The 27,568-nt window shown below is 43.7% G+C and overlaps 1 protein-coding gene across 2 annotated transcripts in view; it reads left to right on the top strand.

The window, feature by feature from the left end:
• The window catches only part of TMEFF2 (transmembrane protein with EGF like and two follistatin like domains 2), a 186,402-nt gene that overhangs the window by 111,703 nt on the left and 47,131 nt on the right, over positions 1-27,568 (top strand). For both annotated transcript variants that reach the window (XM_085066049.1, XM_085066048.1), the window contains exon 5: positions 23,980-24,076. In XM_085066049.1, coding sequence (XP_084922175.1) covers positions 23,980-24,076 — 97 coding nt within the window. The remainder of the gene's footprint in view (positions 1-23,979; positions 24,077-27,568) is intronic.

Here is a 27,568-nt window from a genome sequence, read left to right as displayed (position 1 = left end):
TTTTTTTCTTGTGGGACGCAGTCAGACTGCACCAGCACAGGCAATTCTGCTCTTGGGACAGCTTTTGCTGGCATCTGTGGCTTGATCCAAGGCTGACCAAAGGCAACACAAGGCTCCCTGTGGACTTCAGGGAGTTTGAGAGTAGAAAGCTCAAGTGCTCCAGCAGTGTCTTTATTCTGCCAGTCTCTTCAGAGGGGAGATGCTTAAAGCCACCTTTCATCCAAAAAGTCTGAAAGTTTTCAGGCTTTCATGTGCTCAGACTGGGGAAGTTTTTTCTCCCTTTTTCTGCCTGTGGACCCTCTTCATAGGCTGATAATCTGCTCAGTGCTTGATCTGTCCAAGCATCTTTCTGTAGGGCTTATGTGGAGCCCAGCAGAGCTGCTGCCTGCAGAAGGGGGCAGGCATTTTCCAGCCAGGGCCATCTCCTGTCCTGTGGAGGATTGCCACTCAACAGGCAGTATTATATTATCTGAGGCACAGCTTATAAATGTCATTAGAGGGCCATGGGTGTAGCAATTACGGCCCAAGGAGCAAGGATAACGATGGCTTTGTGCTGAATGTGGGGCTAATCAGGGACCCTTGGCACCAAGCGTATTTTGTAGCTCCTTGTCCTGGCAGGAGTGACAGGCAGAGGTGACAGCCTGCCCACAGCCTCTGTTGCAGGGGTTTTTGGGAGCAGGGAGACCTTCTCCCATCCATCATGCTGCTTTCTGGTGAGACTGGAGCAGGCAGGGAGAGGGGAAAACATTGGCAGTTTATAAAACAAACAGCTGACCTCTTCAGTCTCCTGGCAGCACGACTGCAAATCTGATTTCAGATCATGTTTCAATATATTCAGTAGCAGCCGGGTTTTATTCACACAGAGCCAACCCCCTTCCTTAATGTGATGACTTTCCTTCCCTACCCAAGGAAATACTGTACCCACCCTTCTTCACTTCTGCAAATGGTTCAAATTGAGCCCACAAGGATTATTTACTCAACTACGTGCCCTGCTTCATGAAACACTGAAGACTGTGAAATGAATCATAGGCAGAGGTGGTTTTGTTTTTTAAATACCATGATTAACCCTTGCTCTTGGCTCTCTTAATATCCACTTGTATTCAGAGCATGCAAAGCTGCTACCCAGACATTGTTGCTACAGTAGGCCTGGATGTACTTATTACAAATTTATTAAATTGCTGGTGGTATTCTCTATTTCCTTAGAAATGCAAGATTCATAGTAATATGAACTTTATAGTTGAATTTAGTGAGTTGGCAGTTTTAACAGGTGAAGATGTATGGTCTTATTTAGTTGGGCAAGGCACCAATGTTGGTGTAGTTGGCATTGCTGCTCCAAAGCCTGGTGATGGGGGCCCTGGTGTTCTCTGTCATTTTATTCTGTGTTCTCCATGTGCTCTGGCAGTGTAGGCCAATTTTCTAGTTATCTACACTCCCACCTATTTTTCTCAGGTGTTCTCCAGCTGTAGCTGTGAAGACACATTTACATTAGGCCTCATGGAACAGTCTGCTCTACTGGAAACATCTCTTCCACCTCTAACAAAGACGTGTGGTGTTGCCATAGCAATTTCTTCGTACCTGTCTGTGGAATGTCTGCCCTGTTTCATCGCCGCAAGCCCTGTCTTCTTCAAAGCCTTCTGCTCCATACTGGGATGCTTCCAGAGGAACAGTGACTGGCAGTGGAAACATTAGCCTGGGCTTCTGCCAAGTTGAGTTCAGAGTCTTATTCCCAAAGACTGTGCTGAGAGTGGCCATGGTTTGGTCCTATACAAGGATGGCATATGGTGCATAATCCCAGCCCCTACCCTCAGCATGTGCAAAGGGAGAAAATCCAGGTTTGTGGCCCCAGAATGAGGCCAAGCCTGCCAGGCCGTGGCTGTGCAGTGGGAACACACAGCTCTGCAGTGCCCATGCAGTGGGCAGCCTCAGCACAGCCTCCCTGCTTAGGTCTCTTCATGGGAAATGTGGACAATGATTTTCTCTCTAGGAAATGTTTCATGTAGATAGATCCACACAGATACACTGCAAAAGAAAGTTAGGGACTGAAAAGGGCGGCTAAGAGCCAATGGGACACTGTAAATGGCCATCAAAACCATCCTGTGTCCCCTTCCATTGCCTTCAGCATCCAGCAACCACTATTCTCCTGTGCAAAGCTCAGGACTCACATTGCTGCTCCTGCAGGTTAACATGGACTGGAAAGAGAGTGTTTCCAGGATGATATTGCTGAGTTCTGGGGCATTCAACAGCTTTGAGAGCAGGAGAAGGGTAAATGAGAATTGGTAGCTATATTTTGGTTACTCTGGTCATCTCACCAGAATAAATGTCCTTGGGCTCAAGGGACACCTCATCAGAGGATGAGAACTTTGGTGTGGCTCCATGGCACTTAGCTCTTGTATAACAATGGTGGGATTTGCTATCATGTGATCAAAGGGGACATCTTTATTTCTCTTCTGAATTTTTCTAGCAGATTTTTCATCTGGTAACAGAGAGGTTATCTTTAAAGCTTGCAGATGGCTATGTAGTCCTAGGAACCAATAATTTCAACATCTAAAATCCCAAACCAAATCTAGGCATGAGGATGGGTGCTAGAATACCTAGAGAGAAGAAAAATATGTTAGCAATAACCTGAAAGCATTATCTGCACCCCTCAGCCTTTTCTGTGAAGCAGGGTACAAAATTGCTATGAATTCAAGTGTGCTTTAAAGGTTTAAAAAAATAAATCTGCAACACTGTCATGATCTAAGTAGACAGCAGAGGTTGCGGTTCTCTCCTTCCCATCTAACTCCAGAGTAAGAGGCATAGTGACGTTTAAAATTTGTGGAAGCAATTAAGGAAAAAGCCCTGGTGTCGTGAGGCCTGTCCAGGACTTCAGGACTGGTTTATGGGCCAGCTGGAGGGCATGGACACAGGGTGTCTGGAGGCTGCTCAGCCAGGGCAGCACGGGAATGGGAATGTCAGGTTTGGCCTTTCACGAAGCACACACCAGGGAACAGTGCACTGGAACATCATTTAGGTGCTGGGGAATCCACTGAAACATTATACAGGTGCTGGGGAATCCACTGAAACATTATATAGGTGCTGGGGAATGCACTGGAACATTATACAGGTGTTGGGGAATCCACTGAAACATTATATAGGTGCTGGGGAATGTCTGCTGGCACCAGACCAGTTGCAGAAGATAAATAAAAAAGGGAACAATGTTACCCAAGACACTCTGGGAATAAATCACTGAACTCTGATTAAGTCTCAGGGATCTCAAGCCAAAAAGAGTGTGAAGAAGGAATGCAGATAGACTACAGGAGATTGAATGTCTCTGAGAATGACCTGTATCATATCTTCCTTTTGTTAATGATACCTTTGATGTGATTTAGAGCTCAGCTAGTTGGACTATTTAGATCCATCCTTTTGGATACTGGTAGCAAGAGAGAAGAGTAGCTCACAGAGACAAGGTGTTTATAGCCCTGGCAAGGATTTTTGAAGCTGAGTACAATGTTTTTCAACTGCCTAATGTCCTCATTGGCTTTGAAAGGTTTCTGAACCAAATACTGGAGAAGCAAGCATAAAGCAGGTGCACCATTTTACCTTGGCAATGGTGAAAGACCACAAATTATTTGGGATAGCATTTACTCAGATGCTTAGTTTGCCAGTGTTTTAGAAGGCTGAGAAATAATATGATTCAAAGCCAAAGGTAAAGTAATAGTACTGCTTGGTAAGCAGGAGCATATTTCAGCATCAGTAGTTAAATAGGGATTGGTTCAGAGCAAGAAGAGCCGATTGTCACCTGCCAGAGAGGCAGTGACAATCAGTACTTACAGATGGTGCTGTGCAAAACAGGGAAAATACAGGGACCAGTCCCACAGGCATGTGTGGCCACAGGCTGAGATGAAGCTTCTGATACTGTGTAACTTCTGTTAATATATCTATATTGTAAATAAAAAAATAACCATTAGAAGGACTGTAGTGGTTTAACCCCAGCCAGCCAAAATACAGCCCTATATGAGTCACTGTGAAGAAAATTAACTGTACCTCAGCCAAAATCAGCACAAAATCTTATGCTTCCAGAGGGAAAATAGACGGTCTGTAAGTGGTAATATCCAGAGTCCAGTCTAAGTTCAGACTTCTGTTTGTAAATGTATTTTGTAAAGGGCAGGAATAAAATAAGTAAGAAAAAAATGTAGAAGCTGATAGAAAAACGAAATGCTGTATATGCCACTGAGATTAGCTCAGGTGGTCATAGCATGATGCTAAAAGCACCAAGGTTGTGGGTTTGATCCCTGTATGGACCATTCACTTAAGAGTTGGACTCGGTGATACTTGTGGGTCCCTTCCAACTCAGAACATTCTGTGCTTCTGATTGTACTTTTTTCCTTTGTTTCAAATAATGGTAGTGTGGTAAAATAGCTTAATGGATGTTTTTCCTTTGGCCGGATGGAAGTCCAAGAGCAAAATGGAATCCACTTAAGTAGGATATGCATATATGTCTTATAGGTCACATACTGCAGGGGGTGTTTTAGTAAACCTGACCACAAGTCCCTAGGCACTACTTCTGATAGCAGAGAGTGTCTAATGCACACTGTTCTTGAGGGTAATTACCAGGAAATGCAGAGGGATCAATCATACTTGATGCACTGAGCAATTATATTTATTCCCTGAAAAGTCTTTAATGTTCATGGGATGCAAAGTGTGTGAATTTCATTTTAGCACAGAAATATTGTTAGGAAAACAGCAGCATTAATGAAGCAGAGAGGTACGGTGTAAGTCCATGATGCTGCTCAGACATTCGGGAGATGATCCCCATAAAACAATCCTATTTCAGATAGATGAACTAAGAAAGAAGTTGGGAGTTGGCAGGTTGGGTTGGGGTCTTTGAAAAGAACCATCCCTTGTGTGCAGGGCAGAACTGTGCAGGGGCAGATGTTGTGCTTCTGTCAGTGAGGACTCTGAGATGGGAAACAGGGAAGAGAGTGAGCCCAGATCCAGACAAGAAGGTGTCTGGATGAAGAAGGCTGTGCCTGATTTAATAGTGATAAATACCAGGTTCTTTGAGATAAGAGAGAGCCACGTTTTGTGCTCTGCTGCAGGGTCTTGGATGTGCTGGTGGCGACTTGCAGCTCTTCGCAGGCTAAGCTCCTGGAAATGGTCCATTGTGTTGGCAGAGTTGGGTCACCTGCTTTGCAGCCAGCTCAGCCACCAACTGTTAGGTCACTGGAGGTTTCTGTTCCTCTAAAGTGTCTTTCTTGGAACTAGCACAATGCATGGCTGTGTTTCTCCCACTTGCTTCATTAGCTCTTTGATTAAACTACCTGTGATAGTAAGACAGGAAAAGGAGGTCTGTTTTTTCATTAATAAAGTGGTAACTGGGAGCTAGGCAGAGCATCTGCCAGGTGCTGCTTGTGTGGAGTAGCTCGGATCCTCTCAGACGGATTCCTGCTACCCACCCTGACTTCTTCCAGCTCTCCCCTGACTTCTTCCAGCTCTCCCCTGACTTCTGCAGCTGTCCATGGCACGCTACTGATGCTCCCACTGAATGCTGGAGGGCAGAGGATGAGTTCTGCTCTACCAAAAAGCAAGGCCATTAGCAAACTTCCTGCAACCACGGTTATCTTAGGAAAGAAGGGGCCGCCAGCTCTGGTTTGGACAGCTGGGATTTTCTGGCCTGTCCAGATTCCGGGCAGTGATGCAAAAGCCTGTGCTGTGCTCCATGGGTGTTCAGATTCAAAAGAAACCTCGAAGCACAAATCAAAGCTGGTAATTGTTTCTGGTTTGTTTGACCAATGTGATCAGAAGGGTGGTGCTGCCTGGAGCTGAGGGACAGCTGGAGCTGGTTGTGGGCAGTGGGGGCTTGCCACCCCCTTCCCACAGTGCTGTAGCTACCACACTGCCATCCCTCTGTGGAATGGGCAGGAGGAGCCGGCACCAGGAGCTGCCTGTTTGAAAGCCTGGAATAAGAGACGTGATGCAGACAGCAAGTTTTGTTAAGCTGAAAGAAGGCTTTATCAGATGGTGGGTCTTTCATGAATCACCTCTGTCTGGAGGGCTGCAACTCGTCGGGGCTGCTGGCATTTCGAGAAGTGATATTTAACCAATGCTTTTTCTTCTTTTCTTCTTTTTCTTCCTTTCTTTCATTTTCGCTCTTTGAAGTATCTGCCTGAGATCTGTGATGGGCTATGCCTCAACTTCCTCCTCCCACTTGGCCAAGCCAGACTGGGGGGGCTTGTGTAGCCTCTCCTGATGCAAAAGGATGAGAAAATTCATAACTCCCATAGCGAGAGCTCATTGCAGTATGTCTGCAAAACATGCAGGTGCTAGGACATTAGTCAGGCACAGAAACCATGTGAGCAGTGTTAAGGGAAGAGTCATGCCTGGGGGAGGTATATAAACCAGATCACACACACACCATGTAAAGTCCGAGCCTGCGTTTGCTCTCACCCTGTCAGTTCATTAACATGATTCCACTTGCACCCAAAGTGGGAAAGGAGCTTTAAAAAGGCATTTGGAAAATAAAGCAGGCAAATAATCAGGCTGCAGAGAAGATGCGTCTGGTTTTTTTAAGGTGTAGTCACAAGTTAATTCAGGTAGAAAATTATTCTGACAGGTAGAGAGTAAAGTTTACTCCCGTAGGCTATTTGCGCTTTATTTAGGGCTTAAATGAAGCGCAAAAGCTCATGAAAGACAGAAAATTCTTCAACGTGGAAGACAAGCCTGTGGAGGTGAAATGTGGCTAATCCAACACCACCTTCCCCGCAGTGTTTTCAATTGTTGCCTGAGAGCAGTGCAAGGGGCTGGCAGCCCCCGTTAATCCCAGCCCGTGGCGTGCTCAGGGACCAGGGGCAGAAAGCTGATTTCTCCAGTACCTCTCTCCACATATAAATGGACTTTTTTAAGCTTGCCTGTGTATGCTTCAGGGTGCCAGGCTCCCAAGAGGATAAAACACCCCTTGGAGACACACATGCTTGTTTTTAAAACCATTCACTGCTGTCCATAGGGTTATAAGCAGCCTGAACTGGGACAGCACTGGACTGCTGGTAGCTGCCAGAGGCCTTCTAATGTGTGGTTTTCCCCTCAAATGAGTAGTTTTCTGTTTTTCCTATGGTTAAAACATGGATACAAGCTATGCACCTTGCACTTACATTTTAATGTAGAAATGTTATTGCGGAGTCTGAGGTAATTACCTGGTTGTTCCTTTTACTGCATGTAATTACAACAAAATTCTACGGGGATAGTTTATAGCAACTCTGTGTGAAAATAAGGCACTTGAAAGCAGTGGTTGGGTTCGATGATGTTTATGCTTCTTTTGCTCTGAGCAGGCTTTGAAAAGAAACGTACCCACATCTACCCTATGCTAATTAGCTTTTCCTGGGAAATTTCTGTGGTGAGCACACAGGGCTTGGTCCCAGCCTGTTAGGAGACAGCTCTGCTCCCCTGAAGTCTGATGGGCACCCACCTGAGAGGAGCTGAAAGCTGACCTCCCATCCATGAGCTAGGAAGCACATCCTTCTTCCTCATCATGCTGCATGTCTGGGGACACAGCAGTTCCTGCATTTTAGACTGGCACAGACCTGGTAGAATTTATCTCCAGGGGTTTTCCTGCCACCAAATTTGCACAGTGTTTTGAGCAAGAATAACATTGCATCTTCTATTGCAAATACTTGATTTGTGATTACTTAAGACTTTTCCCCTACCACACTGGGCCATATCCTTTTTCTCTGCCTCTCTGTATGTGCACATCAGAGTGCGCTGCTATGTTTACATGGCTATGTATGGAAAATCTGGCTGCCTTCTCTCTAATCTATATTTTGGTCCATATCCCCTCATCCCTTGTTGGAGGAGGGGAAGATACAAGGGATTTGCTGTCTGCTGAAATAGCATTCATACCATCTGTATGTGTTCTGTATGTATTCATACACACAGCTTCACTGCAGGGTGGGCTCAGATGCCTTACCTGCTGCTTAGCTGCCATTTCAGTGACTGGACTTTCTTGCTTCTTACCTCTGTGCTCTATCTACTCAACCAGACATAAAGGGTTTAGTGGGATTGTTAGCAGAGGTAATGGAGAGAGTCCCATTGATTAGAACAGGACCTGAATCAGACCCTTCATTTTTCCTGGCTGTCACATGGGACACACTTATTATTCTGGCCTTCTTTTCTTTTTTCTTTCATCAGAATTCACTGCAGACATTTTTTCCATCATTATCTAAGAGTTTGTGGAAGGAAAAGTTGCATTTTAAAAAGTGCCTGCCTTGCTGCAAATTATTCAGCTTGCTGTTTCCTGATTCTAGCTGTGCCCTCTTGCTCCAGCAGGGTTAAAGAGGTTGAGTTTCCCCAGTGCTAAGTAGAGAGAAAATCTCAAGGTGATCAGGAACTGTGCATGTAATATTCTTAATTGTTCTGTGCATCATTAAAATGTTCATGCATTTCATGTACTTGGGGCTGAAAATTGCCCATTCAGCTTTAACAGGTAATTACCGGAGTGACCAGGCATTCACATGGCACCCGCGTGCTTATTGGGGATGACAGATGGGTATGCCTGCACCTGATCCATTATTCTGTGTTTCCTTTCTGAAAGGCTATGTTATCACTGTGCAAATAAACTGGAATGCTGCCCTGGGCCTGACTGCTCTCAAAGGAAAAAGGAAGGGGGAGCAAAGCGCACCCCATGTGCCTCTCAGCAGCCGTGTAGTGTGGGCACAGGAGGCTGAGGAGCCACCAGAGGCTGGCTTTGCTGTGGAAGGGCTGCTCACTGCTTGGAAACAGGAGCAGAGGGGACAGACTCTGTGCTGTGCCTCGGGCAGGTGCAGTACAGAAAGTGCAGCTCCAGGGGCCACAGAACAAAGGTGGCTGTGAGCCCTCTGCGCTGCGTGGCTCTCGGCTCTCACGCTGGCCACCGACGCTCCTGACACACGTTCCGTCAGGCACAGGCTGCTCTGCTTGAAAGTAGGGCTCCCTGAGATTCCCACCTTCCCCACCCACCAATTTGGAGCTGCATTAGGAGCCTCATTCCTTCCATCACCTTCTGCCCTCCCCATCAGGGCACAGTCACCACACGTAGTGTCATTTTGGCTCACCGGAAACTCATTGCTGACTGCTCTGGGAAATGCATTACCCGTATTTCTGTATTAACGTGCATTTTGCAACCCATTTAACAATTTTTTTTAAGTGTCTTCCTTTTAAGGAGGTCTATGCCTTTTCTCTAAAAGGTGTTTTATTATAATGGAACAAAATCTTGGTCAACTGGAACAAATATATTCAAGCCACTGTATCGAAAGAAATAAACACTTTTCCTGAGAGAGGAAGAAGAGGGGATTGGCTCCCCTACCTCTTCAGGGTCAGAAGAGCTGAAGTCTTGTCCACAAGGTCTTAGGTGTGACCAAATCCTCAAAATTTTCAGGAGTCAGAAACTTTTAGAGATTATGCAAAAATATATGCTGGTCCCATACTTGGGCAGACATCACACACCCAGATGACATGGAGATGTTTTAATCACGTTACCAAAAAATGCCCCGTGATTTCAGTGGGAATTCGTACAAGATTTGAGTTGTGCACAGTGTGGAGCCCAGCCATTCCCTAGCTTGAAGAAAAGGGGTGATATAGGCACATAGTTCTGGAAGTATCATCAGCTGATCATCTCATCCATCCTCCTCAAGTCTGATGGGAACAACTATAGTTAGACTGTGCCTTGCACAGACCTTGCATGGAGCAGTCTCGAAAGCCACCTGTGAGCACACCACCTTCATTCAGTGCAGCCTGTTCCAGCCCATGCTAATTATTAGAACTTGGGGGGACAAAATCTCCTAATATCTAACTTAAATCTCCTTTGCTGTAAATTATATCATTTCTTGTCTCCGGAATAATGGATGTGGAGAACAATTGATTATCCTTCTTTTTATAGCAGCCTTTTTTACATTCTTTTTCATATCAGACGAGCAGTCTCCTTTCAGTCTTCTCTTTTCCAAAGTAAAAAATTTCCATTCCCCTAAGCTCACCACAGAACTGTGTTTTCTAAATCTTGTCATCCTTGCAGCTCTCCCTTGGGCTCTGCAAAGGTGGCTGTCCCTTCTTAAATGCTCTGCTGGAGCATTTCTCTACAGGAAACCAGAGTAGCATCAAGCAGAGTGGGATAAGAATGTCTTATAAATGTGTCAAAATGTGGGGGAATAAATAGGCATTGAACTAGCCAAAATACTAATTCTTTTTTTTAAGATCAGAATAAAACTGGGATTGAAGTTTCTAAATTTCTTCTGCATTACACGTTTTCTCTGCCAGTTGTCCTGTTTTGACCTTTCTTGTCCCCAGGAGGTTTGTACTGGCAACTTCTATTGTATTACAACAATCTGGTTCTGGTTAATCAATGTGCAAAGCTTTTGATCTCTACTAGGCTACGTCTGTGTTTCCTCCTCTAAATCATTCATGCTTTCTCTGTTTTGGTGTTCAGCCACTCCACTAAGTTTACTCCACCAGTAAAACTTCTGAGAAAATTGCTTACCCTCTTTGTCAAAGGGTGGTATCTTGCATGTTTCTGCATCTTGTAGGTCTGAGTTTCCTCCAAGTAATTGTTTTTACTCTGCCTTGGATTTCAATTTAAAAAAGCTTTAACCCGATATTTACTCAGCATTGGCAGCAATAGGCCATTCATGGGGTTTTATGTCCTGAGGGTAAACAGCTCTTTCCCTTCAGTGTTCATTAAAAACAAATACAGTTTGCACGCTTTATCTCTCCCCTTAAAAAAAAAACCCAAAATTTACTATATTGCCCACCAGCGAATATTTCATTATTTATTGTTTAACTGCTGTTTCATACTTGGCATAAAAGATGTACAATAGGATGGGACTGCTGGAGGAATAGTTATCAGCGGTGCAGGGGAGAAGCAGCCCCGCGCTATCAGCGGATGTGGCAATGCCATTCCTCACTCAGCGGCGCTCAGCGTCATTAGCTGTGATAGCAAAGCCTCTCAGCTGGCAGGGTGAGCCCTCACACCATGGAGCACTCGGAATCGCTCCTCTGTGGCACTGCACCACGGAGAGACACCATTTCCTCACTCATTTCTGATGGTTTGAAATGAGATCCGCAGTCTGCGGACGCGACCTCTCGAAAGGAGCTCCGTGCTTGATCATCCTCGTCGTATTTAACTGGGGCTTATAGTGTCCACTTGAGTCTACTGACACAGTGGGTGAGAAAATAGAGAATTAATCTTCTATCACATTCCCTTCTGTAGAGAAATTTCCTAATTAAACATAGCAGAAAATTACTTTAAAGTAGTAGGAGGAGGGGGAAAAAAGAATCCTTCCTCTATTGTGGGCATGGGCAATATTAATTGAAAAATTGTAATTTATTCATGCAAAGCTTCTAAGTGCACCTCATGTCCACAGTGATTTTCCTAACGTGGAACTACCTTTGCCCCTAACAAGGACTTGTGTTAGGAAAATAGAAGAATGTAGCGTAATTACTGTTTTGCTTCTGGTTGGTTTGCTTCGGCTTTTCTGTTCATATTTATCTGTGTTTCCAAATTTGAGAAAAATCCCTTGATAATTGCCTCTTCTCTAAGATCTTCTCACTGTGACAGTTGTCACACACACTGAGAATTTTCCATTTTAATATTCTGGTCTATTAGCTGCTAAGAGCACAGATAAGATAACGAGAAATGAAAGTCCCTTTTTTAAGCATTTTTGTTTTAAAATGATAACTTTAAATGTATTACTCTGTTTAGAAAGAAAAATCTGAGTGGATGGCATGATGGGTAATGATATGTAAATGACCATTCATGCATGAAAATCAGGGCCACAGTTGAATGTATTAAGCAATGACTGATATAATCATTATTTCAGATTCTGCATCTGAAGGGGGGGTTGCAGATATCAATTGAATTGCATATTTAAAGAAAACATTAATGTGCATGTAGAATAAAGAATATTTATGACACTTTTGCATTAAGTATTCCAGTGTTATGCTGTTTGGACTTAAATAAGGTCAATATGCTGGGTTGATGCTTTTTGTATTATGTCTGGCCCTGGCTTTGGCAGATCCTCCCTTTCCCTGGTCATACAGGATGCCATCAGAGTGCCAAGTTTGTAATGTCAACTCTTTTCAGCTCCCTATAATGCATTTATCTACAGAAAGCTGCCTCCTGCTCACATGGGGGAGAGCTCAGGGAAAGCCAGTTGCTCACATTTAAAAAAAATACATAAAAATTCACCATGGCTGCGATGCCTTTGTTACTGCTGGGTTTGCAGGAGCTTCCCATGTCAGCAGGATGGTGCAGGAAAGTTCACACTGCGCGTCTGCTGCAGCTCTGGGGGTTATTGCCCGGGAGGTGACAGTATAACTCACTCCTTTGCTTCCCAGCCAGGGCTCTGCAGCTGCTCTGCTTTCAAAGTGCTGCTTTCATGAGGAGACTGAAATAAGGAGAGGATGACTTGAGAGGGGGATGTTTTCCTGTCTCATCTCATTTTGTGTTATGAACTTTAAAGAAAAAAAGCAAATTCCATTTGGAACACGAGAAAAATAAGCTCCTGTTGTACGATATCTACGTTAACAGATTCCTTCTATCAAAGGCAGAAAATAGCTGTGGTACTAAATAAAATTAATGCATCTCGAGTTTGGAGAACATTATGCTAAATGTCCATGATACATTCTCTGTCCCCTTCGGCAGTAGCGTATGATCAATTTTGCTACACTGTCCTTACCTAATTATTGCTGTCGCTAATGAAGGGAAGTAGAGAAAAACATGTCTTAGTAGGTTAATAAGCCATCCAGAAAATTATATTAGCATGATCAATCCTTAATGATTATGGTTTCTCATAATATTAGATCACCTGAAAGGTGTTTTTTGTAGGAAATGTGAGGGGCAGTATATATCATTTCGCAGCCATTCTTCCAGGTGTGCTCAGTTGGTGTTTGGAGAGAAACTCAGTCTAACTTTGGCTCGGGAGTTTTGACTGCTCTCACAAACGCTGATTTACTTGGTGGAACTGGCTTATTTTTCTCATGCAAGGATCTGGAAGGGCAGCAAGTATGGGGGATTTTCTGCCGTCCTTCCTTCCCCAAATATTTGTGGGCAGGTGGTGTGTGTGTTCTGTGTTGCTTTTCATAAGTTTTGATGAATAAGCCGTCAGACTGAGATCAGTCTGACCACCTTCCAGCTGGCATTTTCCCCCTTCCTCTCTCCATGATGATACACCTTCATTTGCAATCTAATATCTGGTTCAGCATCTGTCAGGATTTCTTTCATTTCTTTGGGTTTTTTGTCGTTGTTGCTTCTTTAAGTACCCATGTAGCCACTACTGCAGTATACTCTGGACACGTTTGTTTCGACTGAAGCATTTCTCTTAGAGCAGCATGTCCAAGGAATTAAAGCAAATAGCAGAGGGTAACGATCCTCAAACATCAGACTCATCAGACTCCTTTTTTTATTTTATTTATTTAAAGATTTTCCCCAAATTAAACTGAATCACAGTCCTCCCTTTTAATTTGTTAATTACACTTCTGCAATGGTAATGCAATCAGTGAATATAGCTAAAGTGTTTGTGTGTGGGAATCAGTATTAATGAGAAAGAGCATATTTGCAAAGTGTGGTATGTATCAGCTGTTTGCCTTGTGTCTGTCTGCTGGGGTAAGGCTGCTCTCAACTGGACCCAACTCGGCGGCACAAGGAGGCTCAGCTGCAGGAAGAGAAAGGGCAGAGTCCCTCCAGGTCGTTCTTTCCCTGTAGTGCCTTTCACACTTTCCACACTCAGGGGAGGTAGGGGCAGTTTGCACTGCTGTTTGGGGCAGGAGAGTTCCCCTATTTTGGGCAGCAGAGCTCTTGGAGAGCTTGAGCTCAGCAGCTGTGGTCTCCTGGCCAAAGCAGCAAGGCAGGGCTTTTGCAGCCTGCCTGCCCCAAGTGACTTCGCAGGTGACAAAATTCCGAGCGAGCTCATAAAGGTTAATCACGACTAAGTGAGAATGAAATCTGGCATTTTCCTGCTGGGCTTCCAGTTTTCTGTATATGCAGTGTATTGAAGCTAAGTGAGATTAAATGTTTAAACCTTTTGTGCCATATGGCTCCCCCTATATCATAAACACGTCTGTAAAATTATACTCAGAAGGGCAACATTGTTCTGGTGTGAATGGATTCAAATCCACGCTTTCCTACTGCTTCAAACTCCAGACTGAGCCTGAAGTGTCACACTCAGCCTGTTTGTCCTGTTAGTGGAGGTCTGGGAGGCTTTTTCTCCCAGTCACGTAAATTCTGGGTGACAGCACAAAATTAGATGCCCAGTTTATTCACAGACCTGGTTCATGGAGGCTCCTTCTCCTAAATCCTGGCCACCCATCCAGGAGTGGCTGTGCTGCTCATTCCTGAGCTGCCCTGCCTTTCTGCTTAGGTTATCAGCAGTGCTGTCAGTGTTTCTCATGGCTTTTGTGCCATGGACACAACTATTCCACTGCATAAACCTTAAACCAAGGACTGCTTCAAGCCAGTAATAGTGCTACTCATGCACTGCCTCACCCTGCTTGCTAATAATGGGAATAAAAGGGGAAAACATGGCTTGATTGGGTTTGTTTCCCATTTGTCCTGAAAGATTGTCTTACTACCGAATATTTTCATGCAATTAACTGACGCCATATGTTTTTGTGTTTGTTGAAGAGTAGGGTTATGTAAAAGATAGGCTCTGTGTTGCATAAATACTGTAACTCCTCCAGCAAGACTTGGAGACTTTGCAGCTGCCCTCATCTTAGCTTCTGGCAAGTTCTTTGGGTGCCAGAACTCCTGTGCGCCCTGAGCTGCAGCAGAGACCCAAGGACTGCCTACCTACAGCCTCGGGAAGGCACAAATACTTCACATGTGGCAGGAGGGATGTCTTTACAACCAACTCTCAGACGCACTTTCTTCTTTCTTTTTTTTCTTTTCTTTTTAAAGGCAGTTCTCACAGGGAAAGGAGCACACTCAGGGATGAGCCCTGGTTGTGCAAGTTTAGAGGATCAGATCAGTGGTGATCATTGCAGATCAGGGAGTGCTGCTGTGGAAATATTGAATTCTGGGGCAGGAGCTGTGAAGGGGAATTGGGGTCCACTGAGCTGATGGAGGAAGAGGCAGATAAGGAGCTCTCTCTCATGGCTCTGAATCCTGAGGTTACAGCCTGGCTGAACATGGGTTTTGACTGTCAGTTTTGGCACCCAACTGAGCTGCCCCCTTCTAAGACCCCACTACTGAAAATGAGCTTGGCACATATCTGCGTGATTTCTGAGCCCCAGGGCAGCTCCAGCTCTCAGTTATGTGTGGGTAACCTGCATTAGCACCACAGAAATCAAGAGAAAGGAGTATAACATGGAAGAAAAATGGAGAGGAAGAAAGCCATGTTCCTCTTGCTGAATCCAGTGAAGGGTAGACCCAAGTCATTTTTGCAGTGGAGCCACTTTATGCCCTGCTGATTATGTAAATGGGACATAAACTAAATTGGTCTTTCTCTTTCTCTGGAACTCCCTTCCATTGCCAGAGTGATTTACAGAAGCTTTAATGTAAATTAAAACCAGGACCAGTGTCTGCCGTCCACATTTTAGGATTTAAAACCAGTCATTTCCCAAGATAATTGTGGTGCAGTCAAGACTAGGAGCAGCTTCCTAAAATTGGTTAATACCCAGATTTGGGTTTCTTCAGTGGCTTAAATGGAGTGGCATATTATCTCCTCTATAGTCTGCCTAAAAGATAGATTTGATGTCTGCAAGCAAAGACATGAAATTGCTATAGGCTTCCATTCTTATGGCCTGCCACCTATTTGATTTATGTGATAAGTGATCTCAGATGACCCTCCAAGGCACTGAACCATTAGAGAGTTATGTTGCACAGCGATAAGAAATCTTCAGAGATACCTAAATCTTCTTTTACCACTGGGAGTTTCATCTGTTCTGGAATAAAGAACATTTTTATGTATGATGTTGCTATCTCGCTAGCCATACTAATATTCAAAAGGATACACAGACTTAAATCAATAGCAAAGTGACAAAGATCTTAAAACTGAAGTAGTCACCAAGTGGATGCCAGACAGCTCTTTTAGGTTTTATCTTTGTTCCTTTCATTTAGTTTCTTGAAAGATGAGTAGCTGTAAGGGTTCACATTTAAGTCTTCTGTTAATCTTTCCACCAGGTAGGAAGCAGGCGAAAGCACCCTTTCAGTGTGGAAAGCCCTGGAAAGTCACATCACCCATTTGGGACTTGTTTATTGTGGGCTTTGTGAAACCATGGGTTTGGATCTTTTTTTTTTCACTGAAATTCAGTAAATTCAGTGATGCAGGTTCCTCTCTGCCTAGAATGAATGAAAGTGCTCAGAACCTCAGGTGGGATGTAAATTCTTGGCAGAGGTCAGGGAAAGCACAGATGGGTAATTTCTGTGGTTTATGTCCAACTGTAACATCTTCCCCTGCAGAGGAAGGCACTGCTGCCTCATATTCCTCTAACTGAGCACACACCTAATGCAGTATTTTTTGATAGAATTTGTGGGTGCCATGTTACAGTATGTATAGAGTCCATACATTCCATCTATAGACTTCCATCCTGGCCCATTCCTATTCTTCCTGGCACACAGGAGCAGCCAGCCAGAAGCAGCTCACACTTGACTCTCCTTCAGGGTAAGCTCTGAGGCCATTTTCTGACAAATAAGAGAAGTGTTAAGATATTGGGTACTTTCCTGGACTGCAGCTCCCTACCTGCCTTGACACAGTGTTGAGGTTTAATGATCTGTGTGGCCAAGCAAGTCAGCCTGAGGGAGGAATCTGACATCATCTTGGTTTATTTCTCCTTGATCCTGAAAAATCTTCTGGTCCTTGCAATTAGGGCTACAGTAATTTCCTTCCAGTCTCTTTAATAATGGCCTTGCTTGGTGACCCATCACAGTGCCTCCTCCCAGCTGTGGCCATGTCCACTTGGTTGTTCTGTTCGTGCTGTTGTGCATATTGAAATACATTAAAGCAGGGACTGATGCCATAAAAGCTTTGGCAGCATCGCAGGCATGTTTTTACAAAAAGATGTATCTATTTCTTGAAAATTCTCCTCCAAGGAAGTGAGATTTCTCTTTAAATTAATGCAAGGCAGAGATGAATAGTCCCCGTGTGCTATTTGGCTTTTTACTCAAAGCTGTTTATGAGGGGAAGCTGTTGGCAAAATTAAATGAGCCTACTCTTCCTCACGCTGGCAAATACTGTCAGTGCTGGTCACCGTACACCTTCATAAATCTGCAGTGTTGGCATCCCACACACACCAGGCAAATGGCAAATTTTGTAGGGGGACCACACAATGGTGCAATAACCACAGCTGTTTCATGTCAGCATTCAGAAAGCTTACAATAGGGTTTTATTCAATGAGCCATTCCTTTTGTAACGCCGTTAGAGATATTTGCTAGGAGAAACTGGCCTCGACTAATCGTATTTAATTTTTTATCAAATGCACTGTGGGAGCTGCAGGAATATGCATGAGACAGCAACAAGCAAGTGGTGTTTATTTAGAATAAATACACTTTGAGTAAGAATTGAATCTGTTCCCTCCTGGCCACGGTTGTACAAATGCAGACAAGTCCCTGCAGAGGTCTGAGGAGGGTCAGGGCCTGGCTTTGGACACGGATGCTGCAGGAGACATCCAGCTGCACCTGCTGAGAGGAGAGAGCTGCAGGCAGACAGATACAGAGGAGCAGTGCTGTTCCTGTGAAACCATTCCCATCCCATCTGTTTTAGCCACAATAAGAGAGGTTCAGAGGGTGTGAATGCTGCCTGTCTGGCCAGGGGAGACCCCTGAGCCCTCGGGCTGGGTGACAGCTGGAGAAGGCTCCTGAGGTGTCCGAGATGTGGAGCTGTGCAAGGCGAGGGGCACATAGGTTTGTGTGAGCCCAAGCCTCTCCTCACAGCAGCAACTCCCCATCTGCAGGGCTGCTGGGGCTGCTCCAGGTGTGCCTGGGTTTGGGAAAGTGCTGCTGGAAAACTGGGTGTGGTGGGAAAAGGAAAGAAGCAACAAGAGAAAGAGAAGGAAGGTGTGACGGGAAGCAAGACAGGAGGTAAAATGTAAAGACAGAGCATCAGTGCTTAGTAATAGCGTGAAACAATTTCTATACTAGTTATTCCCTGAACTCAGGGCACTCACAAATGGTTTTCTTGCATTGATGAGACTCTGTATCCAGGGCAGAAGTGGAGCCTTCAGCACAGGTGGTGGGTGAGCTCAGCACAGGGCTGTGCACAGGGCAGAGCTGCTCCTGAACTGCTGCCTTCCTGTCCGATATCAACTCAGCATTGCACAGGACTGAAAAATCAAGAATCAGCCCTGCAAAAGTTGTTTCCAAAAATTAAAACCATGAGAGTTTCTGGTGTTTGTTACACTCACAAGCTTTTTCTCCACAGCTCTGAAGCTTAGGCATACCTTTCAAAACAAATGTATATGTGGAAGCTGAGATCCTTATACATTGAGATAATCCACTGGTTATGATTTTTAGGGAAAAAAATATGAGCTGAGGGTCACAGTATAAATATGAGAGCTGGAAAACACTGCAAATTGAGTCTGACTGGCATCAAAGCAGTGGCAGGCTCTATCTACACGGTCTTTAGCAATAAGATAAGAGCACATTTTATCAGCAATCTGAGCTGGCTGGGTGCATCTAGCTCCTCCTCAAAAACCCTGCTAGGTATTTACATCATGCCAAAGTCATCCCATTAACCTTTTCCAGCACTTGGCTGAGAATGGCAACAACAAAGGTATCCAAAGGTGGGAGCTGAGGCAGTATAAACCCTGGGAAAGGGGCTCTGATTTCCTGGGCAGCCAGCTCACGTATGGCACAGCCCCAGTGCTGTTTAAATCACCTGCCCATGTAGCAGAGAAGGGGTTTGAAGGACTCACCTGTGGTGCTGTGGAGAAGCCATCAAAGGCACATTGGTGTGTAGGAGAATATTTCTGGTCTCCTTAAGAATTCCTGGGTGGGGTCCTGAGCTGGCTGGAGACACTGTTTTCCCATGCAATAAGTAATTTCCCCGGAGTGTTTACGGGTGTGAGAGAGGGCAAATTTGTATTTATTGAGATGGAGCCAGCAGGCAGGAGTAAAGCAGAGCAAGGCAAGTCAGAGTTTGAATTTATTACCAATACTGTAGGCCATTTTCCTTTCATTTTGACTGTAATGCCATTCTGAGCCTCTGCCAGACTTCGAGGGCAGAGTCATTGGCGAGCTGACCCCCTGCTTTGCACCCTTCATTTTTCTCACTTTGCAGGTTTTGACTGAGCTAATGCTTTCAGGAAAAAAGGCTTATTGATTAGAGTGAAGTCGCTTGTTGCATCTGGGCTTTTATTGGTGCAGTCTGTGAGGTGTTTTCAGCCATCTGGTGGAGGCACAGGTAGTGTTCGTTCTCACACATTTAGTAAATTCTGCTGGTTTCTCTGTCCTGCTTTCTTAGAGCTTTCTCACTTCATCCACTCACCCTGTCACCTGCTCAGAGCACTCCTGTTAGGACTGAAGCATGTGGCAAGATCACCTCAGTGGTTCTGAAGAGCATCCTCCTGCACTACATTTTAATTTGCACATTGTCTTTCATTCTGCAGTACAAAAATGGCCATCAACTCTCATCTCCATGTGATTTTTGTTATTACCTAGATTTTGTAGCTGAAAACAAGCATGTATCCTGTTAGGATGAGCTGGAGCAAGCCTTTTTTTGAAGTTTTTCTTTCAACAATAGCAAAGATATCCCACCATGAGGAGTCAAGTCAGAATCAGGGGTTGTGATGAGCACGTGTCTGATCACATCGATCAAAGGAACACTACATAGGAGTAGTCATAATTCATAATTCATTATAGTCATATTTTGTATATTCAAGTATGTGCTGATGTTTTATATCGTTTCTTTGTTGTGTTCTTCAGTATAGCTGAAATGTATTGAGTAAGGGTTATTACAATAGTCCTACAAAGCTGTGTGAAAACTGAGCCAAGGCTTTCTTGAGTTTGCCCTATTACCTTCAGAGATGTGTTAGCAAAGAGAGATTCAGAGGTTCGTGTCTAGCCAGTGTTTCCACCTAATTGTCTCTCACTCTTGTGGCTCACCAGCTACTCTTCCCACTTTATCTACTCCTCACAGTGTGGTCATGGGGCAAGTCACCTGCATGTCCCCTGTGGCACTTCATGTATCGGATCAAGATGCTGTGTATATTCCTAGCTATCCCACTGGAGCTGCTTTTTGGAAATTGCAAAGAATTAATTTCCAACCTGGCTTTGACACTCATCAAGCCCCTTGGAAAGACACTGAGCAAGGGTTATTCAGAAGCTCGAGTACAGAGAATTTGATATCCATGTGTTAAAACTCTATACTACCAATCCAACTCCTAATAGAGCATGAGTCCAGGAAGCTGTGTAGGTAAAGTGGTAGCATGATTTTTTTGGGTTGTAGCACCTACAGAAGAGATTAAGTATAAAGAAAAACTAGAGATGTCTACAGTGGGAGTGGGCAGTTTGAGGCTTTTAGTTTTCTCCTGATGTTACAGGAAATAAGCACAGGGTCAGAACAATCTACAGATACTTTCAATCAGCCAGGGAAAAAGAGTAAAACGCCTCAGAAATGGTTTCTTTCTTGTGGGACCTGCAAACAATACAGATATTCTTGAAATCACAGCGCTGTGAGAATGCCAGAGAAGGACCAAATTATTAAAACAGGAGCTGTTGTGGTTACCACAGTCCATTGACTCTGTAAATTGTGTGTAGTGCCTTCACAGCTAAGAATTTATATTGCTTAGGAGATTGACGTAGTCTCTGAAGTGACTTTCAGATAATGTTAGTGACCTTCTAACCCTTGTTAGCACATTTCTTTGGACTCTCGAGGTTGATAATCTTGCTAATACAAATAGGAATTTGCAGCTTAACATTTCTCAGTTGTGTGAGTAATAAGTGGTGGGCTTCAGTGATTAGCCTCCCTGCAGCCCTACTGTGTTCCTGTGGGGCCTTGCTGTTAAAACCTCAACAGTTGCTAATATGAGGGCTACCTAACATGCATGAGAAGAAGAATCATTCTCCTTTTTAGAAGAGGAATCCAGAAACTAGAATATTTTTGCTAACAATTTTTTTCAGTTGAGTTAGGAAAGAAGTGCAAATCAGCAAGTGCAGCGAGGGGAATAAAGGAAAAAGAGTCACCTTAGAAAATAAGTATCCACTAGTCCTCAAGCTAAAAAGCAGCAGGAAATATTGGGAAAATAACTCGTTGTAAGATGTCTGATTTATCAAAGCACTTATCTGCACAGCATGGAGAAAACAAGCCCTGCGTGTGTCAGTTCTGGGTGTGGGTGCATATGCCAGTGGGTATGTTTGTGTAGGGAGAGAACACACACCTGCAAGAAATGTAAAGAATAATATTATCTGTGTTACTGACAACAGAGAGAGCATAAACAGGAGATAAACAGCTGTCTTTTTTAATCAGGACTGCTGCACATTTGCACATTTAATGACAATGTGCACATTGACTATGGAAAGCTGGTCACAGGGCTTCGTCAGAAAAACATGAGGGAGCTACCTGTTATTTTCAAGTAGAAATTCAGAACTGCAGTGTGCCATTCTCTAAATCAGTTACTTCTGTTCAACATGCTTGGTCTTTCAAATGCTTTTTTTAATGGCTTAAGTAGCTATTTCACTTATCCTGTGATGTAGGACTGTGTGAGGTCCCTGGTCGAACGACACGTGCTGGACAGTTATGAATAGAAGCATTACAGGGAGGAAGAAAGCAGGGCATATGTTTTAAATTAAAAGGAAATGCAAGGGAAGTGATTTACAGAATAACAAAATAAAGAAATTAAAGCTCTGTTCCATAAAGTATGTATTCTCACCCTCCTGAACTGGAGCAATTGTCATGTTTCTGATAGGTGACGAAGGCAGGGCTGCTGTAAGAAGTCTTCTGTCCGTAGGTCCTACCATCTCTCGTTACATGTCCTGCCTAATACCTTAACCACTGGAAATCCCCTGCCATGACTGGCTGTCAAAGTTATCTCCTCAATAAAAGAGATTTCTGTATTTAAAATGTAAATGAAACACTGCAGGCCTGGATGCAGCTGCAGGGAGGTGGGGAGGATCATGAGCCTCATGGTGCTGTGGGGCCAGAATCACCCAGGCAGCACTTGGAGATGGGAATGGTGTGAGGATGTGGCACTTGGACACCTTGTCCACCCTCATGTGTTGGCTTTTATAACCTGTGAGCCTACAGAGTGTCTCAGTCATTTAAGGAAACAGAAAAACCATAGCTCAGACCTTCCCTGACGATGCAAGTAGAACAAAAATCCAGTGCATGTTTTTCCTGGTTTTCCCTTTGTTCTTTTGTACATAAATTTTATGTATATAAAGGTGAGGAAATTTGTACAAATAGAGCAAACTCTCTTTTTTTTCCCCTTTTTGGATAATCAGAATGCTCTTCATAGGTGACTTTTTTCCGATTTAATGTAGTCTAAATTCATGCATGACTGATAAGAAATTAATGCAGCATAGTCCATACCTAAAAATACCAGCACTTCCTTTGACTATATTAAGGCTCAGGAAAAATGCATTTTAGATAAGTCATCTACCTTTGGTATTTCTGTGATTTCTATCACTGCGCTATCTAAGCATATCACAATATTTTAATATACTTGTTTCCATATTCTGTGTTGGTAGGAAATGGTATTATTCCTCTTATCACCTAGTGGGAAGCATGACAGACGTTATATAACTTCTCCAGGACAGGGAAGCAAGTTTATTGAAAAACAGGCATTGGAGTCACTCTTCTAGGGGCAAAAGCCCTTTCTCCTCAAACAGCTTTGTGAAAGCATGGGGTTCTTGTCCTTTTTTGAGTAAATAACAAAAGCAGCCTTTTCGAAGCCAGAGCACTCTGACACAAAAGCCATTGCTAACAACGCTGGTTGTACTTCAGGCAGATGATTTGTCCAGTGGACGTCACTGGGGCTACCAACACCCTCCCAACGTGTCCACCAGCTTTGGTAGGCTGCACCCAGGTGTGCAGAAGCCTGCACCACGGTGCTGACTCCAAATGCAAGAGAGATGACACTGCAGAGGCTGTTTGTGCAGATAACGACATCAGTCAGAGCTGATTGATGCTTAAAGTCTGCATTGGTTTAATAACTCTGCAACTGGCAGAAGGATATCGCTAGGTACAGTGTCTTGCTAGAGAGTGCTGTCTTTCAAAAGATATCAAAGGGAGTTTATACACTTCAATAGAAATATAGATAATGTTTCTTTTGGATCTTTTAACAAACCCTCTTCCTGGTGCCTACCTTAGTGGTCTCTTTCTGTCTTTCAGTACTCAGCTCTCAATATTTTTTCTCAGTTCTCTTGCACCCATATTTTTTAATTTCCCTTTAGTCCTTCATGTTTTTGACTTAAGGGCCAGGTACAAACCTTACACAATTGCAGACATCAGCATTGACTTTCCCAGGTTTCAAATTTAACCTATGCTGGAGATTCTCCTCTCCTCCGGACAGCACTAAATCTTTCCTGCCAGAGATAACTAGTCCTTGGGGCTCATAGCTGTGCTTCTGCAGAGAAAAATGTTTTGCCTTTGGAGTGGACTAGATTGCACCACACGGCAGGTAATTTCAAAACATTTTGGAGGAAAGCATCCCCTTGGGGCCATCTCAAGGCCTTCACGGGTAGAGGACACGAGGCAGCATGTGATGCTATCAGTGCCCCTCCATTATTTTCCCAGGGAACACAGCAGTGAGGCTCAGTGGGGACACAACCTTCCTGGGCTGCAGCTTGAAGGGGTCATTGTTTACGGGGAGAGGAAAGAGGAAGGGTTTTTCTCTGGTTTTCCTTTTAACTCAGTAATTCAGGGGATTTATCACAGGCCCACGTGGCAATCTCTGTGCTGGCCCGTTCAGAAACACTGTTGGCTGACCGTCGGCTTTGTGAGCAGCACATTAAGCTGGTGCAGGGAATAGATTTTTCTAGAGAGAGAGAAGTGCTTTGCTACAGTGCTGTCTTTGCTAATGTATATTCTTCTGCTTTCCATCAAACAGTCAATGAAGGCTCAGGTGAAACCAATCAAAAAGAGACATCGACCTGTGACATTTGCCAGTTTGGGGCAGAGTGTGACGAAGATGCAGAGGATGTTTGGTACGGTAATTTGCTCTACTCTTCTGTTTTAATGAATGTTGTATTATTTAAAGGTACTGGGGTTTAGAAAGCATTACAAATGTTAGATAATCAATTTTCTGCACCCAGACATTCATCTCAAAGTGACTGAGGTGGTTATTACTCTGAAAAAAATGTATAAAATACTCTGGTTTATAATTTTGGAACATGCACAATTTAGACCATGTTTAGATACACAATTATGCATTTTGTTGCCATTATAACTTATGTTATTCCATCTGGGGTTTTACAGCTTCATACTTGAGTAAAAATAGAATTGGGAAAAATAATTGACCTAAAGCTTTTCCAGTTAAAAAGTATCATTAGTGTTATCATCATGTTAATTCATGTGTGGCATTAGAAACGCTGGGAAATCTGTCTCACTTTTTCCTAGTTGCTGGAGTTGGAAACCCTATCCTCAATTGTTTGAAAAAATGAGAGTGTATATTTAGACATTTTGTCAATGGAAATGGTTTTAATTTTTATTTTTTAAAAGGGGTTTCAAAATTATTCTGATTTTTAGTATTTTAGGCCTTAATTACATAAGCTGAAGGGAAATAATTCTATCAACTCAGAATTTTATTTTTCATTTTGCCTAGGAAACATGCAAACATGTATCAAGCCAATTTTGAGCTAATCATTTCATTGTGATTTTGGAACAGCCAATCGATCAAAAAGGTCACTTATTCACAGAGCTATATTTCTAACACTGCCCTAATGCCACGCCTCATGTTGCTCTCGGAGTAATTAAAACAGATTTAGAGAGACAACAAAATAACCATGCAAATGTTAGAGCTGTTGTCTGCATGGTACTTCTGGAGATGTGGGCTAGTGGTAGCTAAAGAATGGATACAACAGCTGGGCAGCGAAATGCCAATGAAACAATGAGACCAGAGCTCTAAGGTGGGGAATCAGAATGGAGCAGAGAGGAGTCTGTAAATGAATGGTGAACATGATAGCTGGGCCCAGTGTTGGGCAGCTGACCTCACCCAGGCAAGGCATCCTTGGTCAGGCATGAAGTTAGGAACAGTTCTGCCGTTCAGTGAAGAAGCTCAGGAGTACGGTCATGGTGTTTTGCGTTTGTGCTCATTTTGGTTTTGTCTTGCCAGCCTCCTGGTAATCAGTAATCTCCAGTTCTAGTCCTTAAAAAAACCCCAAGCAAACAAACCAGTGAGTCCTTGCTCTGGCTCCAGTCATCAAAAGAAATTGTGGTATTGAAAAACAGGAGCAAGGTGCATCATGGTTATAGGTTTCAGTCATGTAATGAAATTTGTAAGAAATTGCCTAATGTTGACTTTGCTTAAGAAAATTACCCCAGGTGTTAGGATTTTCATTGTCTCCTTGACTGGTTGTCCTTGAGAGCTTTGGTGGTGCAGTGTAGAAACAAAACCACGGTGAAATTAATATATCAAAATTCACAGTCTAGTGCTCATGTTTTCATAATTAAGTGCGCTTCCAAATTGGAAGGCAGGAGAAGAGAGGGGCAAGGAATAAAATTAGCTACAAGATAACATTATTAATCATAAGCACTGAGTAGCAGTGTTTATTTTTTTCCAGAAATAGCTTGGTAAAACTGCCTGATCCAAGTTACCCCAGTGTTCCCACTGCAGCTCTTGCACAACCTAATTCCTCCCCTTTGGAGCAGCTTGGCTATTACAGAGCAGTGTAAGGATGGCAGGAGCTGAGGTGCTCAGTCCTTATTGACAGGCAGTCCTTCTGCAGGGGAAGGTGCTCCCTGGGGCAGGGAGCAGGGAACGGCTTGCACTGGGAAGATGCTCCCAGACAAATTCTCAGGAGGCAGGAAAGCTGATTTCCAACCCAAGTACAAAGACCTTGTTAAAGCCTGTTAAAGGTCTGCTTTGAAGTATGCAACTTCCCATACCATAACAGAGCTCTGTTTTCCTGTCCTTGCCCCCTGATTAGTCTTGGATAAGCATCTTTCTAAACAATGAGCCTTCCGGATGTCAGCTCTTCATTACTCTTATTTCTAGAATAAAAGTGGACTATGTGTGGAGATTCTAGATCCTTCTTTCAAGTGTATGTTAATTGAATTTTCATGTTTGGCACCAGAGGCACATATTCAGTTTATTATTTGTTCACTGTTTTTACGTGGATCAAATATCAGATGTAAGCTACTTTGGCTCTCTCACCTGACTAATGAGGTTTATAAAATCCAAACGGGGTCAGCAGCTCCTGGTGGTCCTGGGAGCTGTTATTACAGGATAACAAGCCCAACACCAGCAGCAAATCCCTCTCAGTCAGGAACAGTTTGAGGGTGCAGGATCAGTGCCTGATCTGCTCCAGGTAAGAGGGATGCAGGCTGGTAGCAGAGGCAGCCTTCAGAGAGCTGGAGATGCAAAGCTGGCTGCTCACCTACTATTTCTAGGGTGCCAGAGTAGATCAGAAAAGAGAGCACAGGTGTGATAGCAGATGTGGTTGGGCTGCTGATGATTTAAAGTGACAATTGACATTATTCTGCATTGTCACAGTCTATATTTTGCAGGCCGTTATCTCTGGTTTAACTCTTTTTTCTTTTTTTTTTGGTTATTCATTGCCAGTTGTCACTCATCTAAATTATGCTATTGTACTGTGTCACCATTATTTTTAAATCTTTTTATTTGCGTAAAACCAATCTGTTAATGGCTAGACTCCTGGGATTCTAATGGGGGGTTGGCACACAGAAGATTACTTGAAGGGGTAAGATTTGTGTGAACATTTTCTGGAAAGTAGGGAGAAAAGACAGGAAAGAAACCTCTGTAATAATAGGTTTTCCATGGCATGCAGAAGCACACATGTGTTATTATCCTATTCTGCAGTCAAGTATCATGAGAGTGAATGCAATTTGGCATTCCATTAGTGAATCTCTTTCTCTGAGTTAAAAACAAAGACTGTTCAGTTGAAAGTCTTTAACATCTTGCTGCTTTAATATGTGAAAGCTTCTTGTCACTAAGAGGATCGTGTATTACTGGCATTATTCCCACCTTTAATGCATTTTGCACTAGTGGGCTTCATGAATATTTAAAGCAGGGCAGTGGCTATGCTCTTTAGCACAGGGTTGCAATCTATTGGTAAATCAGACATTTGGTGTTGCTTGCTTTGGGTTTTATTTCTGAGCTGGCTAAGGAATAATTGATTTTGTAAGACAGGGCTACTCAACATAACACCCCGAGAGAAATACTTAAAAGGAATTGAAGGATGAGGCGTAACATTTTGAACCATGGTGTATTGCTCAGATCTTCCAAAAAGCATCTGTGAAACACTTGCTGTACATAAATAGTGCTCACCAAATGGAGTGCCTGCTCTCTGCTGAAGTGGCTTAGTGCAGAACCATGTCAGAAACCTGGGTTCCAGCATTAGGCTCCTCCTCATGGGCCACTGAGGAAATAAGAGTACTCCCTGCACTGGACAAGCCACTGGTTGGATAAATACTGGGCAGCTAGTTCAGAGGTCCACCAATAGGTCCAAAGTGGAGGG

The sequence above is a fragment of the Lichenostomus cassidix genome, chromosome 7, assembly GCF_008360975.1.
Source record: "Lichenostomus cassidix isolate B80296 chromosome 7, HeHo_3.0, whole genome shotgun sequence".
NCBI lineage: Eukaryota > Metazoa > Chordata > Aves > Passeriformes > Meliphagidae > Lichenostomus > Lichenostomus cassidix.
Note: the sequence above shows the minus strand (reverse complement) of the source record. Positions and strands in the feature narration are given on the sequence as shown.